General features: G+C 39.0%; 1 protein-coding gene across 13 annotated transcripts in view; it reads left to right on the top strand.

Annotated features, from left to right (window-relative positions):
- Nucleotides 1-15,546, top strand: part of CASK (calcium/calmodulin dependent serine protein kinase) — a 359,937-nt gene that overhangs the window by 255,172 nt on the left and 89,219 nt on the right. For 9 of the 13 annotated variants that reach the window (XM_081793028.1, XM_081793029.1, XM_081793034.1 and 6 more), the window contains exons 10-11: nucleotides 5,242-5,341; nucleotides 9,489-9,506. In XM_081793028.1, the coding sequence (XP_081649154.1) occupies nucleotides 5,242-5,341; nucleotides 9,489-9,506 (118 nt within the window). The remainder of the gene's footprint in view (nucleotides 1-5,241; nucleotides 5,342-9,488; nucleotides 9,507-15,546) is intronic. The other 4 variants (XM_081793030.1, XM_081793033.1, XM_081793038.1 and 1 more) reach the window with 1 other exon arrangement.

Consider the following 15,546-nt stretch of genomic DNA (forward strand, 5'->3'; position numbering starts at 1 on the left):
GTGATTCCGTTTAAAGGATAAAAACATTTATTCCTTACACTGTATATACAAAAAATGAGGGAGATTTCCGATAACTACAGTTTTCCTGTATTGATTTTGCAAACCGCAGAAGTATCTGGTCTGTGTGCTTCTCTAAATTACCAGTTGGTCCCTCAAATTCCTGAACTTTGCAGAACTAGAAAAAGTTTGTTTAGTGATACCATTTTCCAGCACTTTACGATGCTGCACTCTCTCACGCAATAGCCACTGGCCATATGTGCTTACTTAAATTTTAATTTTAATTCATGCATGTCAAATGAAATTTTAAATTTGATTTCTCAGTTGCACTAGCCACATTCAGTACCACATGCAGCTGATGGCTACTGTACTCAACAGTACCGGTATAGAACGTTTCCATCATCCCAGAAAGTTCTATTGTACAGCACCATCAGGAGTCTTGGCACCTCCAAAAGTAATGCTTACCTCTAAACATCACCTTCTGAGAGGTCAACCAGGAAGCTCTAACAGCTGCCTTTTGGCATGCTGCTCCTTTCTGTAAACTCAACAAGAGCTAACTTAAGGATTTATCAAGGACCTTTGTGCCCTGATGAAAGCCAGCATTTACATATAGTCCTCTCCTGTAGTAAGGGGTGGTGCAGAGGCAGTAAGACAGCACAGCAGCCATGGGCTCCAGCTACTCAAGAGCAGTAAGCCTGGTGTCCAAAAGGCACAGCTGATTCTGAAAACTTACTCCAGTATAAGCAGTTTACATAGATAAAAATTGGAAGTGATTTTGATCTTTCTATTGACTTTTACAAAGCGATTCTATTAGTTTCTGATTGTGAAATATAGGACGTATTACTTCCTAAGTTCGGCTGTCTAGCTTTTGGAAGCTATTGTATACATTAATCGACCATCTTTATAAAATGCTTTCACAGAGTCCAAAAGGATTCCTAAGATACTGTTCTGTGCAGTTGCTCTTAAATATAGTCCTATCTACTATACTTGCAAGTCTCATTGTTAACCTTCTTCACAGGAAATAGCACAGCGAACTTTAGTCAGATGGCCCAACTTAATGTGATAAAAAATTCCTGGTTTTAGACCTGCATCTGAGTTTTGTTTGAGTATCCTACACACATAGACTGTGCCGACTCTACTGAATGATAGCATTGCTTGTGACTGTATGTACAGAGATCGGGAGCTCTGATGTAATCAAACCTCTCCCCTCATTATCTAGGGCCTACTTCTTACATGTAATCAACCCAAATCCTTTAACATTTCTGCCTTGAAATGATTTTCCGGCCTTCTGGATCATCTCTGTTCAGCCTCAACCTCTCCAAGTCCTTCACCCTTTGTAGGGCTTGAAGTTCAGTGCTCTTAACCCTAGTAAGATGATCCTTTCTCAAATCCTTATGTCACATGTGGATTTGTATCGCCCTGTGATGGGTTTTGCCCCCTTAGTATATTACAACATGACTGTGTGTTATTTTGCCACTTGGGTGCAAACCCAGTTTACTCTCCATGTCATCTGAAAACTTGTGTGTCTTGTATCTAGACTTTTTAAAACATACCTCCCTGTTGTGCTATCAAATCCCATGGTGCTTGTTTCTGAGCTCAGGGAGCACCAAAAAGGGAGTACTGGCCCTTCGTGGTGGTCTTCAAGTCAGCAAGTCCTCTGTATTCACTCTCCTGTACCTTTCTTAATAACTCTGTTGCCTCCTTAGGGGTACCTGGGTGGCTCAGTCAGTTAAGCATCTGACTTTGGCTCAGGTCATGATCTCACGGTTCATGAGTTCAAGCCCCGTGTTGGGCTCTCTGCTGACGACTCAGAGCCTGGAGCCTGCTTTGGATCCTGTGTCTCCCTCTCTCTCTGCCCCTCCCCTGCTCATTCTCTGTCTGTCTGTCTCTCTCTTTCAAAAATAAACATTAAAAAAAATTTTTTAATAACTCCATTGCCTCCTTAGGTGCATTCAGTAGTTTAACTTAGCAGAAGTCTGAGCCAACCATTTTCTTGTTTTCCACTTCCTTAAATGAGGCACAGAATCATCTAACTGGGAGTATTCCATTTTGATGTTTGACATACTAACAATAGTTGAGATTGAGTTGAGAATTAATTACTTGTAGTTCTTTTTTTGTTTGAATTTAGAATCTGCCTAACTTGCTTAGTCCAAAGTTGCATCTTTAATGCTAGTTATCTTAGCAGACTCTGAATAGTCTTAACTCACAATTGTTATGTTTCACTCTCAGAACATACTAAACTTTCCCTTCTAAATTAAAGTAGGCAGAAAACTTCTTTGTCAAAGATGTGATAAACTGGGAAGCTTGAAGAACTACCTGTATAAGATGTAGATTGATGTTGCTGTACCCACGGTCTCTTTCATAGCAATAATGTAGTACAGGAGTTGGCACACTATGGCCTGCGTGCCAAATCTGGCCCATGGCCTATGTTTACATGTAAAGTTTTATTGGAACATAGCAGTGAACATTCGCGTACATATTATCTGTGGCTACTTTCATGCTACAATGGCAGAGTTGAATAGTGTCAACAGAGACCATATGCCCTGCAAGCCTAAAATATTTACCATCTGGCCCTTTACAGAAAAAAATTTTTGACCCCTGGTACAGTAAAAAACCCTTGAACTTGTGAATAGACATTCTGTCTACTCTTGATTTTATCTCTAAGTTGGCAGCGACCTTAATAGGTTGCTAAGCCTCTCTGGACCTCAGTTTCCTCATATGCAAAATGAGTCTCTTAGAATGAATCATCTCCTAAGGTTATAATTCTATAAATCCATAAACTGCTTTGGAACCGTTTTTGCTGTTTTACATAATAGCTTTGCATTGAATATCCAAACCACATGCAGTCACTGAGTTGAGAGGACTAAATAAAGAAAACTGCTAACCATAAGATAAATTAGGAACTTGCTACTATTGTTATGAAAGAATTTACCTCTCAAGGCTCTTTGAAACAGTGCTTTCCTGGCAGAAGTTATTTGTAGATCTTTGATCATAGTAGTAGCTAGACCATGCCTTGAGATATAAACCCACCATATTAAGAAACTCAGTTGAACTTCATTTGGAAATAAAAATAAAGCATCTCTAAAATTTAGTTTCAGTGTGTGGGAAACTTTTGATACATAAAAATTCCATTCCCGCCCAGCTTTTTAGGGAACATGGTATATATGTAAAGTGAAATAAGCTTCTACTGTAGAAAGAAGAACTCAACATTCAGTGCTGTTTTTTTCATCGCAGTAGCTGACTATCAAATTCCGCGTAAAGACTTCTCATACATTAACCCTAGACTTTCAGAAATCTGAAAAGTTGGGGCTCCTGCCTGTCTCAGTTAGAACTTGCGATTCTTGATCTCGGGTTATGAGTTCAAGTCCCACATTGGGTGTAGAGATTACTTAAAAATAAAATCGTAAAAAAAGAGAAAAAGAAATCTACTAAGTTGCCTGGGATGGTGTCATTAAGATCACTTCTCTGTGTTTTTTTGCCTTCCCTTTCTACATTCAGTTCAATTCAATTCCATTTATATTTGTAGAAAGAAACCCTAACGTGACCCCCCACCAAAATGAAACTTGTGGAAATGTGTTTCTATTAATGTTTTCATATATTTAATAAATGCCTAAAAAGATTTATCTTTCTGGGGCGCCTGGGTGGTTCAGTCAGTTAAATGCATCCGGCTCTTGATTTCAGCTCAGGTCATGATGGCACAGTTCACGAGATCGAGCCCCATGTTGGGCTCTGCACTGAGAGCACGGAGCCTGCTCTGGATTCTCTCCTTCTCTTTCTGTCCCTCCCCCCTACGTGCTTTTCTCTCGCTCGCTCGCTCTCTAAATAAATAAATAAACTTTAAAAAAAGATTTATCTTTTCAGAAAAATCCTCAAGTTCAACATTTAAAATACAGACTATGTAAGTGATTTAATCCTTAAACTACCTAAATGAGTAATTCTACCTAGACCAGCAAAAGGCTGTGCTCACGTTCTAGCTCTATATTACTAAGCTTAGTGACAGTTTGCACTTACAAAATGCTTTACAGTTCACAAAGCACTTTCATATACATTATGACTTTTGACAATTCTGTAAGGTAAGTTATGTCAGTTTTAATATTGACTCAAGTAGTATCAGGCAGCTAGAAAGTGGCCCAGCCAAGGAACACACCCAGATATTCCGACCCATGCCTAACAGTAGCGGAATTGAACACTTTTACAAAATAACTGGTATTGTTCTTCTTGTTACTGAAACAATTCCCAAGATTTCTCCACCCAGCAGTCCTATGTCATGCATTCCATATGACAATAATTCTCAACTAGGAATCAGGGAAACCTGTGCATGTTGTTTAAAGAGTCACCTGTAGAGGCGCCTGGCCAGGTAATTCAGTGGAGCGTGCAACTCTTGATCTTGAGGTTGTGGGTTTGAGCCCCATGTTGGGTAGAGAGATTACTTAAGAAATAAAATAAGGGGCACCTGGGTGGCTCAGTCGGTTAAGTGTCCGACTTCGGCCCAGGTCATGATCTCACAGTTCGTGAGTTCGATCCCCGCATCAGGCTCTGTGCTGACAGCTTGGAGCCTAGAGCCTGCTTCGGATTCTGTGTCTCCCTCTCTCTCTCTGCCCCTTCCCAGCTCATGGTCGCACTCTGTCAAAAATAAAGAGACTTTAAAAAAAAATTTAAATAAATAAAAACAAAATAAGATCTTTAAAAAAAAAATAAAAGGAGTTACCTGTAGTTGGTTCTGCTTTGTGGCCTGACTGAGAGTAACACATAGTCATTCACAAAAAGAGAGGGGGGCAAAGATATTAAAAAAGGAAAAGTGACTCATTCCTACTTCCCAGAGATAATGCGACTAACATTTTGGTATATGTTTGGTCTTTATATCCGTATTAATCTTTTTTTTTTTTTCAAACATGAGGTCATACTATAGATTGTTTTAAAACCTTTTTTATGTAACTCACAAGCATCTTTCTGTTTTATTAAACATCCTTCAGCATCATTTCATAGTGTCTGCAGAATATTCCGTTTTGTGTACATGATTGAGTTCAAGATGTGAATGGTTTCATGTACTTTCCCAATCCCCAGCGGTGTTCTTCTCATATATGCCCATGTGATTAATCTCAGGGAATCCAAACTCATTTACAAGCTACCCCTCTTCTAGCTGTCACCTCCTACAGGTTTGACTTTCTGAATAATCCTTATGTTTGTTATTGAACTTTTTTACACGTATGTGCTTTAGTATCTTTTTCCATCTTTTTCTTTTAGGGTGCAGTACTAGCAGCTGTGTCAAGTCACAAATTCAACTCATTCTATGGTGACCCCCCCGAAGAGTTGCCAGATTTCTCCGAAGACCCTACCTCCTCAGGTAATTGGACCATTCGTCCATTCACCAGTGTGAATCATTTGGTGTCTACATCTTCTCTTTTCCACCGTAAATAAACCTTTCCTGTGAATCCAGTCAGATCTCCCAAGGAATTCTGAGGAAGTTTGTCAGCAGCCAAATTCCATCCACATGTGTCTGCTTCCTTCTAATTTTACTACCGAAGTCGCTTTCCCCTGCTACTCCAAAACCAGCATTTTACTGTTTTCCTTTTACCTCAGAAGTACTTCTTCCCTTTTCCCCACTCCAGACCCAACATTGCATTTCATCCAATCCAACATTGTAGTCAGTCTTTTTGGATCTTTCTGATTGCCTTATACCCCAACAAAAAACTTCTTTTTTATTTTTTTAATGTTTATTTATTAATTTTGAGAGAGAGCATGCACGAGCAGGGGAGGGGCAGAGAGAGAAGGAGAAAGAATCCTAAGCTCTGTCAGCACAGAGCCCACCATGGGGGCTCAAACTCACGAACTGTGAGATCATGACCTGAACTGAAATCAAGAGTTGGATGCTTAACTAACTGAGCCACCCAGGCACCCCCAACAAAAAAACTTCTGATACAAGATTTTCCCCTGTCAACTATATCAGACTTTGGGGCAACACTGCTTTTAATTTTATCTTTCAATGTATAGCTGTCTCATAAGTTATCTCTCGAAACAACTTACAAGTTCCTCTCTTTTTTATAAAATCTATAACACATACATACAAGCATTCAGAGGAGAACACAAAAGGGTTACCTATTTGGATCAAATGTATATAGGGACCCCTGGGGGGGAACAAAATCCACTAGTGTTCACAAAATTATGTTATAAAGTGCTCAGATTTCCATTTTATTAGTGAGGAATTCTCAAGGATCGTTTATTAAAAATCCATAGTATCCTGGGGCACCTGGATGGCTCAGTCCATTAAGGCTCCGACTTCAGCTCAGGTCATGATCTCACAGTTTGTGGATTCAAGCCCCGTGTCGGGCTCTGCGCTGACAGCTCAGAGCCTGGAGCCTGCTTCGGATTCTGTGTTTCCCTCTTTCTCTCTGCCCCTCTCCCACTCATGCTCTCTCTGTCTCTCAAAAATAAATTAAATATTAAAAAAAAAATTTTAGGCAATAATAAAAAAATAAAAAGTAAAAACCCGTAGTATCCATTTATACATTTATGTAAATGCATGTATGTGTGTGTTACACTTTTTAAATTTCATTTATTTATGTATTTACGTCTGAGTCCTATGCCCTCCGCCCTTAGGTTTTCTCCCTTCTCACATTAGAGTCACTCAGTATCTGCCATGTGGTTGCCTTTGCACTATTGGTTTGATTTTTGGACTGGCTCATTCGATATTCAGGTTATTACCATTGGACTCAAGAAGCATTCGCACATTCATTCTTCCTGTATTGCTAGGGTGGTCCTTCACCACTGTGAGCATTCGTCAGTATTTCTGCTTCTTCCTTGGCTGTGTTTATACACATACGTACACAAACACGTTCCCATACACACATGTTCTTATCAATTGGTATGTGCTTCTTACACCTGGTGGAAAAGAACGAAATTGAGTTTCCCCATTCCAACAGCTGTGTAGTTCCTCATTTTGACCTTTACCAACTGGGATGTGAATCTTCCTCTTTTGAGTGAAGGTGATTTCCAAAAACATTCAGAAGTGGGAATCTCAGAAAAGAGACTCTCTGAAGAGAAGGTCTTGCTGGCTTCTTCTTGCTGAGGAAATGGGAGTCTCATGTCTGTCTTTTTTCTTCCAGTCCAATTTATTCCCTCCACCCGTAGCACTGCGGTTGGTGTTTGCTAGCTCAAACCTCTCTCTTCCCTCCACACTGTTTCCAGTAGACCTGTCTGGCACGAGCGGATCCAGTAATGGTTTTATGTTGTATTGTGACTACATGATGCAGTCACAAACTTGGACTATATCAAGAGAGTTTTGGTCAAGATCTAACACCATTTTCATCTTAAAATCGGGCCTGGGGAGCAGTATGGTCCTCGCAGTAGCTTCACAGACCTAAGCTTTACTGTTGCCCCTTAATATGTACCTCTGCCTGGCAAGAGTTTAATGAGCTCTTAAGTGTTCCATTCTGTTAAAGAGTCAAATTTTTCTTTTAGGGAAGGAATTGCCCATAGTTATAGACACACTTAATTTTCTGTCAAATACATTTTTATTACCCAGTTTTTTGTTTTTCAGTACAATCTGTAAGTGATATGGTCAAAACAGCTTCTGATTACAGCATTTGCTTTTTAAACAAAAACGAAATTTCCCCCACTGTCTTGCAGGTAGCCTGCAAGCTCTTGAATTAGTTGTTCACAATTTCACGTTCCCTCTTGCTTCCCTTTCCTGCAGTCACACCTTTTTTTTTTTTTTTATTTCTGGATCTTAATGATCTTGTAAGCAGTCTGTATCTTCATTTGACATGCAAATGTCCGTCCCAAAGACAATGGGACATTTTGAAGAAAATTCTAATATTGCCCTAACTTCCACACAGCTGTCAGGAAATATTCATCTGTTCCTAAAATTAATTTTTAATACCAAACCATTTAAAGGGAGGCATTATGCTACTGTGTCAGCATTGTTTATGAAATAGCTCTCTACCAGCAAACTTCCCTTTCTGCAACCAACAGCGAAGGCTGTATGCTTGGCTGCAGAAAGCCTATTGTATACCTTATCTGGACTCACGGAAGAGCCTTACACTTTCATAAATTAACACATCTGTATTTTCAGTTTTTATTTCATTTTTGTTTTTTAATATTTCCATTTTCCAACCTAAATTTTTGTCTGTTTAATCTTTAAATTGTGCATCATTTATTTTAAGTTGCAACATTAATCTGTCCACCATCTTTCTGTTTAAATTTGCATGGGCTTGTTTTACAGTACAAAACACAAAGCACCTTTCAGCATTACCTGAAAGTTCTTGCAAGCCTGTGGCAAAAAGAGAAAAATGATCAGAAAGCATGTGTTTAGGGGCACCTGGGTGGCTCAGTCGGTTGGGTGGCCGACTTCAGCTCAGGTCATGATCCCACGGTTTGTTGAGTTCGAGTTCCACGTCAGGCTCTGTGCTGACAGCTCAGAGCCTGGAGCCTGCTTCATGTTCTGTGTCTCCCTCTCTGTCCCTCCCCTGCTCGGGGTCTGTCTCTCCCTCTCTCTCAAAATAAACATTAAAAAAAAATTTTTTTTTTTAAAAAGGAAAGAACGCATGTGTTTGTAGGGTGGGAGTGGGGGGCTCCAGGGAAGGAGGCATTGGAGAACAGTGTAAGGTTCTTGAGAAGGACAACTGCCCTTTCTTGAGAAGAACAGTCTGTTTTTCATCTTTAGATAATGCCTGTTCTTTCTATGAAATAATAATAAATAGGTTGTTTTCTTTAATGACCTTGCTTGACAAAATTAAAAGCTGACTATCCTATTTTAGTCCCCCCAAATTCTATTTAAGATCACAATATAAAAACAAATTTAAAATTCATCTGTTTCCCGATTTGTCATCTAAAGAAGAGTCCGTCATGTTTAGGTATGCTATTTACATTGTAAAACAATTTTTATGTAAGAGATTATTTTTTCTATCCGGATTATCAAAATCAGCCCATTGTACTTTTACTAGAATTTGATGAGTTTAATCACATGATGAAGAGTGTATTATTCCTTTGTTACTTACTAATCCAAAGTCGAAATCTTTTCTCCTATTTCGAATCAAAGAAGTGAGAATCTGAGCCCAGTGTGGCTTTGTTGTTTGTTTGTTTGTTTGTTTGTTATTAACGTTTATTTATTTTTGAGAGAGAGAGAGAGAGAGAGAGGGGGAGGGGCAGAGAGAGAGGGAGACACAGAGTCCAAAGCAGGCTCCAGGCTCTGAGCTGTTAGCACAGAGCCCAACAAGGAACTCGAACCCACGAACTGTGGGATCATGATCTGGGCCCAAGTCGGATGCTCAACCAACTGAGCCACCTAGGCACCCCTCGATCCCAGTGTTTTAATGACTGAAATACTTATCAGTCCTAAGGAATGTGCTCATGGAACACAAGGATTTGCTTTGGGCTCTGCCGGGGGACCATGTTTCTTGTGGCTCATCTACAGGGCCCAACTGTAGCTCGATAACCTGCTTGCTCTAAAATCATACTGTTTGTTGTTTGTCCATATGCTGCCTTCCTCCTAGGACTTCTAGCAGCAGAAAGTAGGTATCCCTTTGTTTTCCTCTAAGCTTTATCTTTTATGCAAAAGTGTTTGGCTTTGCATGGTTCATAAGCGGCTTGACTTTTTCCTTGGCTGTTTGTGTTTAGATGTTTGATTGTGAATTTTAACACTGCCTGACCACAAAATCAAAACGTGGCTGTATTGATTTCTCGAGGCATTACCATACAAATAGTACTAACTTCTCACTTTCATAAGAGGAAGACAGGCAGTGTTAAAATTTAAACTGCACTTACTATTACCTCACATCTGAATTTCAAGCACGAATACGGTAATTTGGGGGAAAAGGTAACTTTTTTTTATAGTTTTGCTTTCAAGAAAGCTTTCAGGGTAAGTGAATTTTCCTTTGACGATCGCACCATCTATAAGCAGTTTATACTACTCTCTATTATTGACTGAATTTTTAGTTAATTAATATGGAGCTGTGGAATAGACTCCCAAATTCATGTGTCTCAACAACTTTTACCATTGGGAAGGCCATTTATAAAGACTAATATAATGGCTAGATTTTAATTACAAATGAATGTAATTTGATTATGTGACAATATTAACGTAAAAAGTAGGTAAGAAATTAGACACACACACACACAAATGAGTACAAATAAGAGTAAGGCTATCTGAATAAGATGGGTGGATTGTATCAGTGTCCATATTCTGGCTGTGATGACACTATAGCTTTGTAAAATGTTGCCATTGGGGACACTGAGCAAAGTATACAAGGGATCTCTGTATTTCTTACAATTGTATATGATAATCTATAATTATTTCAGTAATTTCCATTAAAACAATAGAATAAACCTTTACCTCTAGGTTGTACTTACTGAGGGGAAGTATATAAGAGACAAAAATAAATCAGAAAATATGGATGCTAATAATTGGATACATTGTCACATTGTCTTGCATTTGTTACTCATAGCTCCAGTTGCACCTGATTTAATACAAAAATCTCACAGTATGTTAGTTATCCGTTGCTGTGTAATGAATCCCCTCAAAGCAGGATTTATCCTTTCACGCTTTCTGTGGGTCAGGAATCTGGATATGGTTTAGCTGTGCGCCTCTGGCTCAAGATCTCCCATGAGACTATAGTTAAGCTGTCGTCCGGGGCTGCAATCTCATCTGAAGACCCGACTGCAGGGGTGGGGATGGAATTCTCTTCCAGACTCACTGTACTATTGTTGACAGGCTGCAGTTCCTTGCTGGCTAATGGGTCCCTTCCTAGGGCTGCTCACAACATAGAAGTTTGTTTCTCCCAGCATGAATGATCAAAAAGGGAGGGCAAAAGTAAGAGTGTCCCAGACAAAAGCCATCTCAGAAGTGATGTCTTATCATTTCTGCACTGTTCTCTTCATCACTATGAGTTAATGAGTCCAGCCCACACTCCAGGGAAGGGATTTGATTATACAAGGGTGTGAATAGCAGGAGGCAGGATCTTGGAGGCCATTTTAGAGGCTGTCCACATTTTAATGACTATTACAATGTGAGACACTTCCCATTCGTAACTGCTTTTGTTTCTCCAGATTTAGTATGTCTCTCCTTTTTTTTTTTTTTTTTTTTTTCAATCAGTAGACCTATCATGTCATTTGGAAGTGAAAGCGTCTTAGAGGTATCAAGTAGTGCTTTTCCATAGTTGTAAAGTTTTATATGAATGAGCACTTAGCCAGCAGAATGCTATTTAAAGTGCTTTGACAAATCTGTGCCCAACAATGGTGCTATCTGAAAACAGACTATTTTAACAAGCATAATGGCATTAGAATTATAGCATTTGTGCTCCGACAGAATCCATTTACAGGGTGTACTTCTTTTTAACTAATACTAAATTTTGAGGCATCTGCCCTATATACATAAAGAATCTAAAGGATTTATCACCATGTGTAAGTTTTCATAGCTTGAATTGCATATAGTTCAAATGCTTAAGCCCAAAATACAATTTCTATTACAGGATTCACTATTTCTTATAACTTGATTGATAACCAGAATGTGCTTTGTACAGTGGGAATAAAAGCTGTTGTCCAGGGGATAAGGGGAAGCTAGCTTTTGACTGCAAAGGGACAAGAGGGAACTGTTTTGGAAAGATGAAATAGACACTTATATTAGTGAATTTGAACTTAATAAACTATACTTTAGTAAGCAGATTTTTAAAAAACGCTCTTGTGCTTACAGGTAAGGGCTTTGATTGGGTAGGTGATATGAATGCGTGTGTGTGGTGAAGTCAGTGTTGTATAAATGGGATTGCTAATACAATAGGAGAGAGATAATTGGTAACTCCAGAAAAAGCTAGACTAGGTTCAGATGGTTAATTTGCTCAGTGATACTGGATTTTATAGCTATACATATAATTTTTTAAATATACACATACAAATATTTTGTTACTGAACCAACTTGCATGCATGTGTGTATGCAGTTATCAGATGTATGCAGTATATACATTTATCAAAACTCATTAAACAGTACACTCAAGATTTGTATATTTCACTTTGTAAATTTTACCTGTGAGAGAGAAGTGTTAAAATCTATGCTGAAGTGTTTAGGGGTGCAGTGTAGTGATGATGTGCACTCTGGCACTCGTTTTGAAATGAATGAAGGGGCACCTGGGTGGCACCCCTTCATTAAAGTAAATAAAACTTTAAAAAAAGAAATGAATGAAACGACATGAATTGATGGATAGATAGATGTGTGATAAAGCAAATATTGCAAATTGCTGACAATTGTATAATGTAGGTAGTGAGGACAACTCTTTCCACTTGGTATTTGTTTGAAATTTTTCATCATAAAACATAGGGGGAAAGAATTTTAAGACAGACTCAGCCCACTTTGAGACTGAGAATTTTTAGCTTAAACATTCTGTTTATTTTTCTCTCTTCCTTTCGAATTATTTCTACTCAACTTTTTCATGAGACTTTTCTAATCTTGTGATGCAGTTGTTCTGGACTCAAAGTTTTTATTGGCCTTAAAAGCATATTCCTCTTTAAAGAAATAGACTGAAAACATTTTTAAAACAGTTGACAAGTTTATGCTTTTTGGTTATTATTTCTTAATAGTAGCAGAAAACCTTTGCAAAACTTGTTCGCATAGTATGGTTCTTAGAAAAAGCGGAAATGTTCAAAGTTAAAGTGTATAATTATCAACCTAAATTTTTTTAACGTTTATTTATTTTGAGAGAGAGCACACACACCCGCGATCAGGAGAGGGACAGAGAGAGAGGGAGAAAGAGAATCCCAAACACAGACTGACACAGGGCTCAATCCCATGAACCGTGAAATCATGATCTGAGCCAAAATTGGGAGTCAGACACTCAACCAACGGAGCCAGCAGGTGCTCGTATCAACCTAATTTTTAGATACATACTTGATCACCATATGAATTGGGCAGAAAATAAAATATTCGCCTGAAGGCAGGGCTTTGTTTCCTTCTAATTTATCATTGTGAAGGTTTTGGACTAAGGCCTACAAAAATAAGCCTTATATGGGAAATAAATTGAGATTAAAGAGAGGATAGAAATTGGACATCCTCTCATGACCAAGTGCAAATTATTCAGACGTGTTGCTGAGAGTGAAACATGATTTCAGGTGGAGTCCATCTGTAGTAGAATGACTAAGTGTCACAGACCTGACTTTTGGGACTTGCTCTTCTGCTCACTGCTGTGGCCATTTGACCCTGGTGAGCCTCCAATTTTCCAAGTATAAAAAACACTTACCTTGCAGCACCTGAATGGCTCAGTCGGTAAAGCGTCCAACTTCATTTCGGGTCATGATCTCACTCACAGCTGTGAGTTTAGGCCCCATGTTGGGCTCTGTGCTGACAGCCTGGAGCCTGCTTCCGATTCTGTTTCCCTCTCTCTCTGCCCCTCCCCCACTCACGCTCTGTCTCTCTCTCAAGAGTAAATAAACATTAAAAAAAAATAAATTAAAAAAAACACTTGCCCACAGGACAGGGTTACTGTGGAATCACATAAGGTAATGACTATAAAAGCACTTTGGAGGGGCGTCTGGGTGTCTCAGTCATCCAGCTTTGGCTCAGGTCATGATCTCACGGTTCACGGGTTCAAGCTATGCGTCGGGCTCTGTGCTGACAGCTCAAAGCCTGGAGCCTGCTATGGACTCTGTGTCTCCCTCGCTCTCTTTGCTCCTCCCCGACTCATGCTCTGTCTCTCTCTGTCTCTCAAAAATAAATATTGAAAAAAAAATTTTGATAAAAATAAATAAAAGCACTTTGGAAATTATAAACTTACACAAACATAAGTAGCAAAATAATTTTATTATGACTTCAAAGAAACTGCGCTGTAAAATAAGCTGTTTTCTGTGCTTAGGTATTGCATTATAATGCTTGATTTTTAATTCTTCAGAATTTACTCAGAAAAAAATAATTTTAATCAAACGCATTTCATTGTGTCTTTTTGTGCAAAGCCCTCTAACAAAGCTCAGCCTGGAATACAAAAGTGAATAGAATACCTACAGTCCTGCCATTAAATATATTGCCCCCTGAGGTGAACTCGTGCTATTTATTGACTGAATTTTTTCAAGGCAGTTACAAGTTTATTCAAAGGTTTTATAGGGGGGAAAAACATATTTTTCAGTGTTTGAGGAAAGTGAATAGTTCTTTCAGATATGACAGGATTAATCCACAAAATAAATACCAGTAGCAGTTAAGAACCTGTGTGTGTGTGTGTGTGTGTGTGTGTGTGTGTGTGTGTGTCGCGCGCGCGCGCTGTGTTGTGTTGTCTTAATTATTACTACTGCCTCAATGTTCAAAACAAATAGCAGTGGAAAAGCCCAGAAGTATCTTTGTATACCTATATATCTTATAATGAATTGAAAAATTATGGGACATTTAGATGGGCTTGGTGTTGAACTGCAGATACCAGTTGTATGTATATATTAGATGAAGAATGTGTTTCTGTGGTTCTGGTGGTCATACCCAAAGAAAGAAAGAGAGATATCAGTGGAAAGTGTTACAATGATCAAGGGTAAAGAAAGATTTTGAGGTTAGACCAAAACTATGCATTTATTCAATGTGAAAAGATAAAGGAGAAATGAAATAAAAAGTGTAATTTTCCTGCCTAATTTCAGGAACTTAAAATTTGGGACATTTTACAGAAACTGCATTAGGCAGCTTGAGTACAGCTATGGAAATGCTTCTTTTTGTGATTGAAAAGCCCCAAAGTGAACCATATTTGGGTACAGGATAAGACTATATAAATCAGTTCAGAAAAGGTGACAAGATCCAAGGAGGTTAAATAGACCTGTTGACCCAGTTGGTGTTGCCTACTGGAAACACAGGCTAACAATACTTTTGTGCTTTTGTGCTTTCCAGCAAAGCATCCTCTTCGTCCATCAGAGCACATTAGACCCCAGGTGGAGGTGTTTAATTCCTGTTCATCCACCTCCTCTCTAAGTTTGTCCCAGGGTCTCGCTAGGCAGCCTATTTCTGTGACACTTTGTTTTTTCCTCTTGTAGATCATTTACTTCAGGGTATAGTATGCCTGCTTAACACACTAGCCTGAGAGCCCCTTCCTCAAGGCCAGGAATCATACCTGTTTTCTCAGAAGTTCCCACCTAGCACCTGGCAAGAAGTAGGAATGTTCACTAAAGGGTTTGGTTATTTTCTAACCTGATAAGGTTCAGGTTCTTTTCTAGCCTCCATATCCATGCATAAACCACATGTAGCTTCTTGTTGACATTTCTCCTATGTCTCCACATACAGCCAATTCATGTAGTAGGTCAGGCAGAACATAGACTTCAGAGCCAGACATACTGGGGTTGAATCGTGGTTCTCCCACTTCCTCGACTTCTCTGAACCTCCGTTCCCCATCTAGAAAGGTCAGGTAATATATATCTACCTTACTGCCTTGTCCTGAAGATGTGCCCAGCACAGAATAGACACTCAAGAATTGGGAGCTGCTATTATTTTGTTTCTTTAGAACTTAATTCAGTGCGTACTTTGTGGGTGTTCTAAAATGAATCAAATGTAGACCTGCTTTAAGGACCTGACAGCACAAAAGAGTGAACAAGTGCACACATAAGGTA

Source organism: Panthera onca, chromosome X (assembly GCF_046562875.1).
Source record: "Panthera onca isolate mPanOnc1 chromosome X, mPanOnc1 haplotype 2, whole genome shotgun sequence".
Taxonomy (NCBI): domain Eukaryota; kingdom Metazoa; phylum Chordata; class Mammalia; order Carnivora; family Felidae; genus Panthera; species Panthera onca.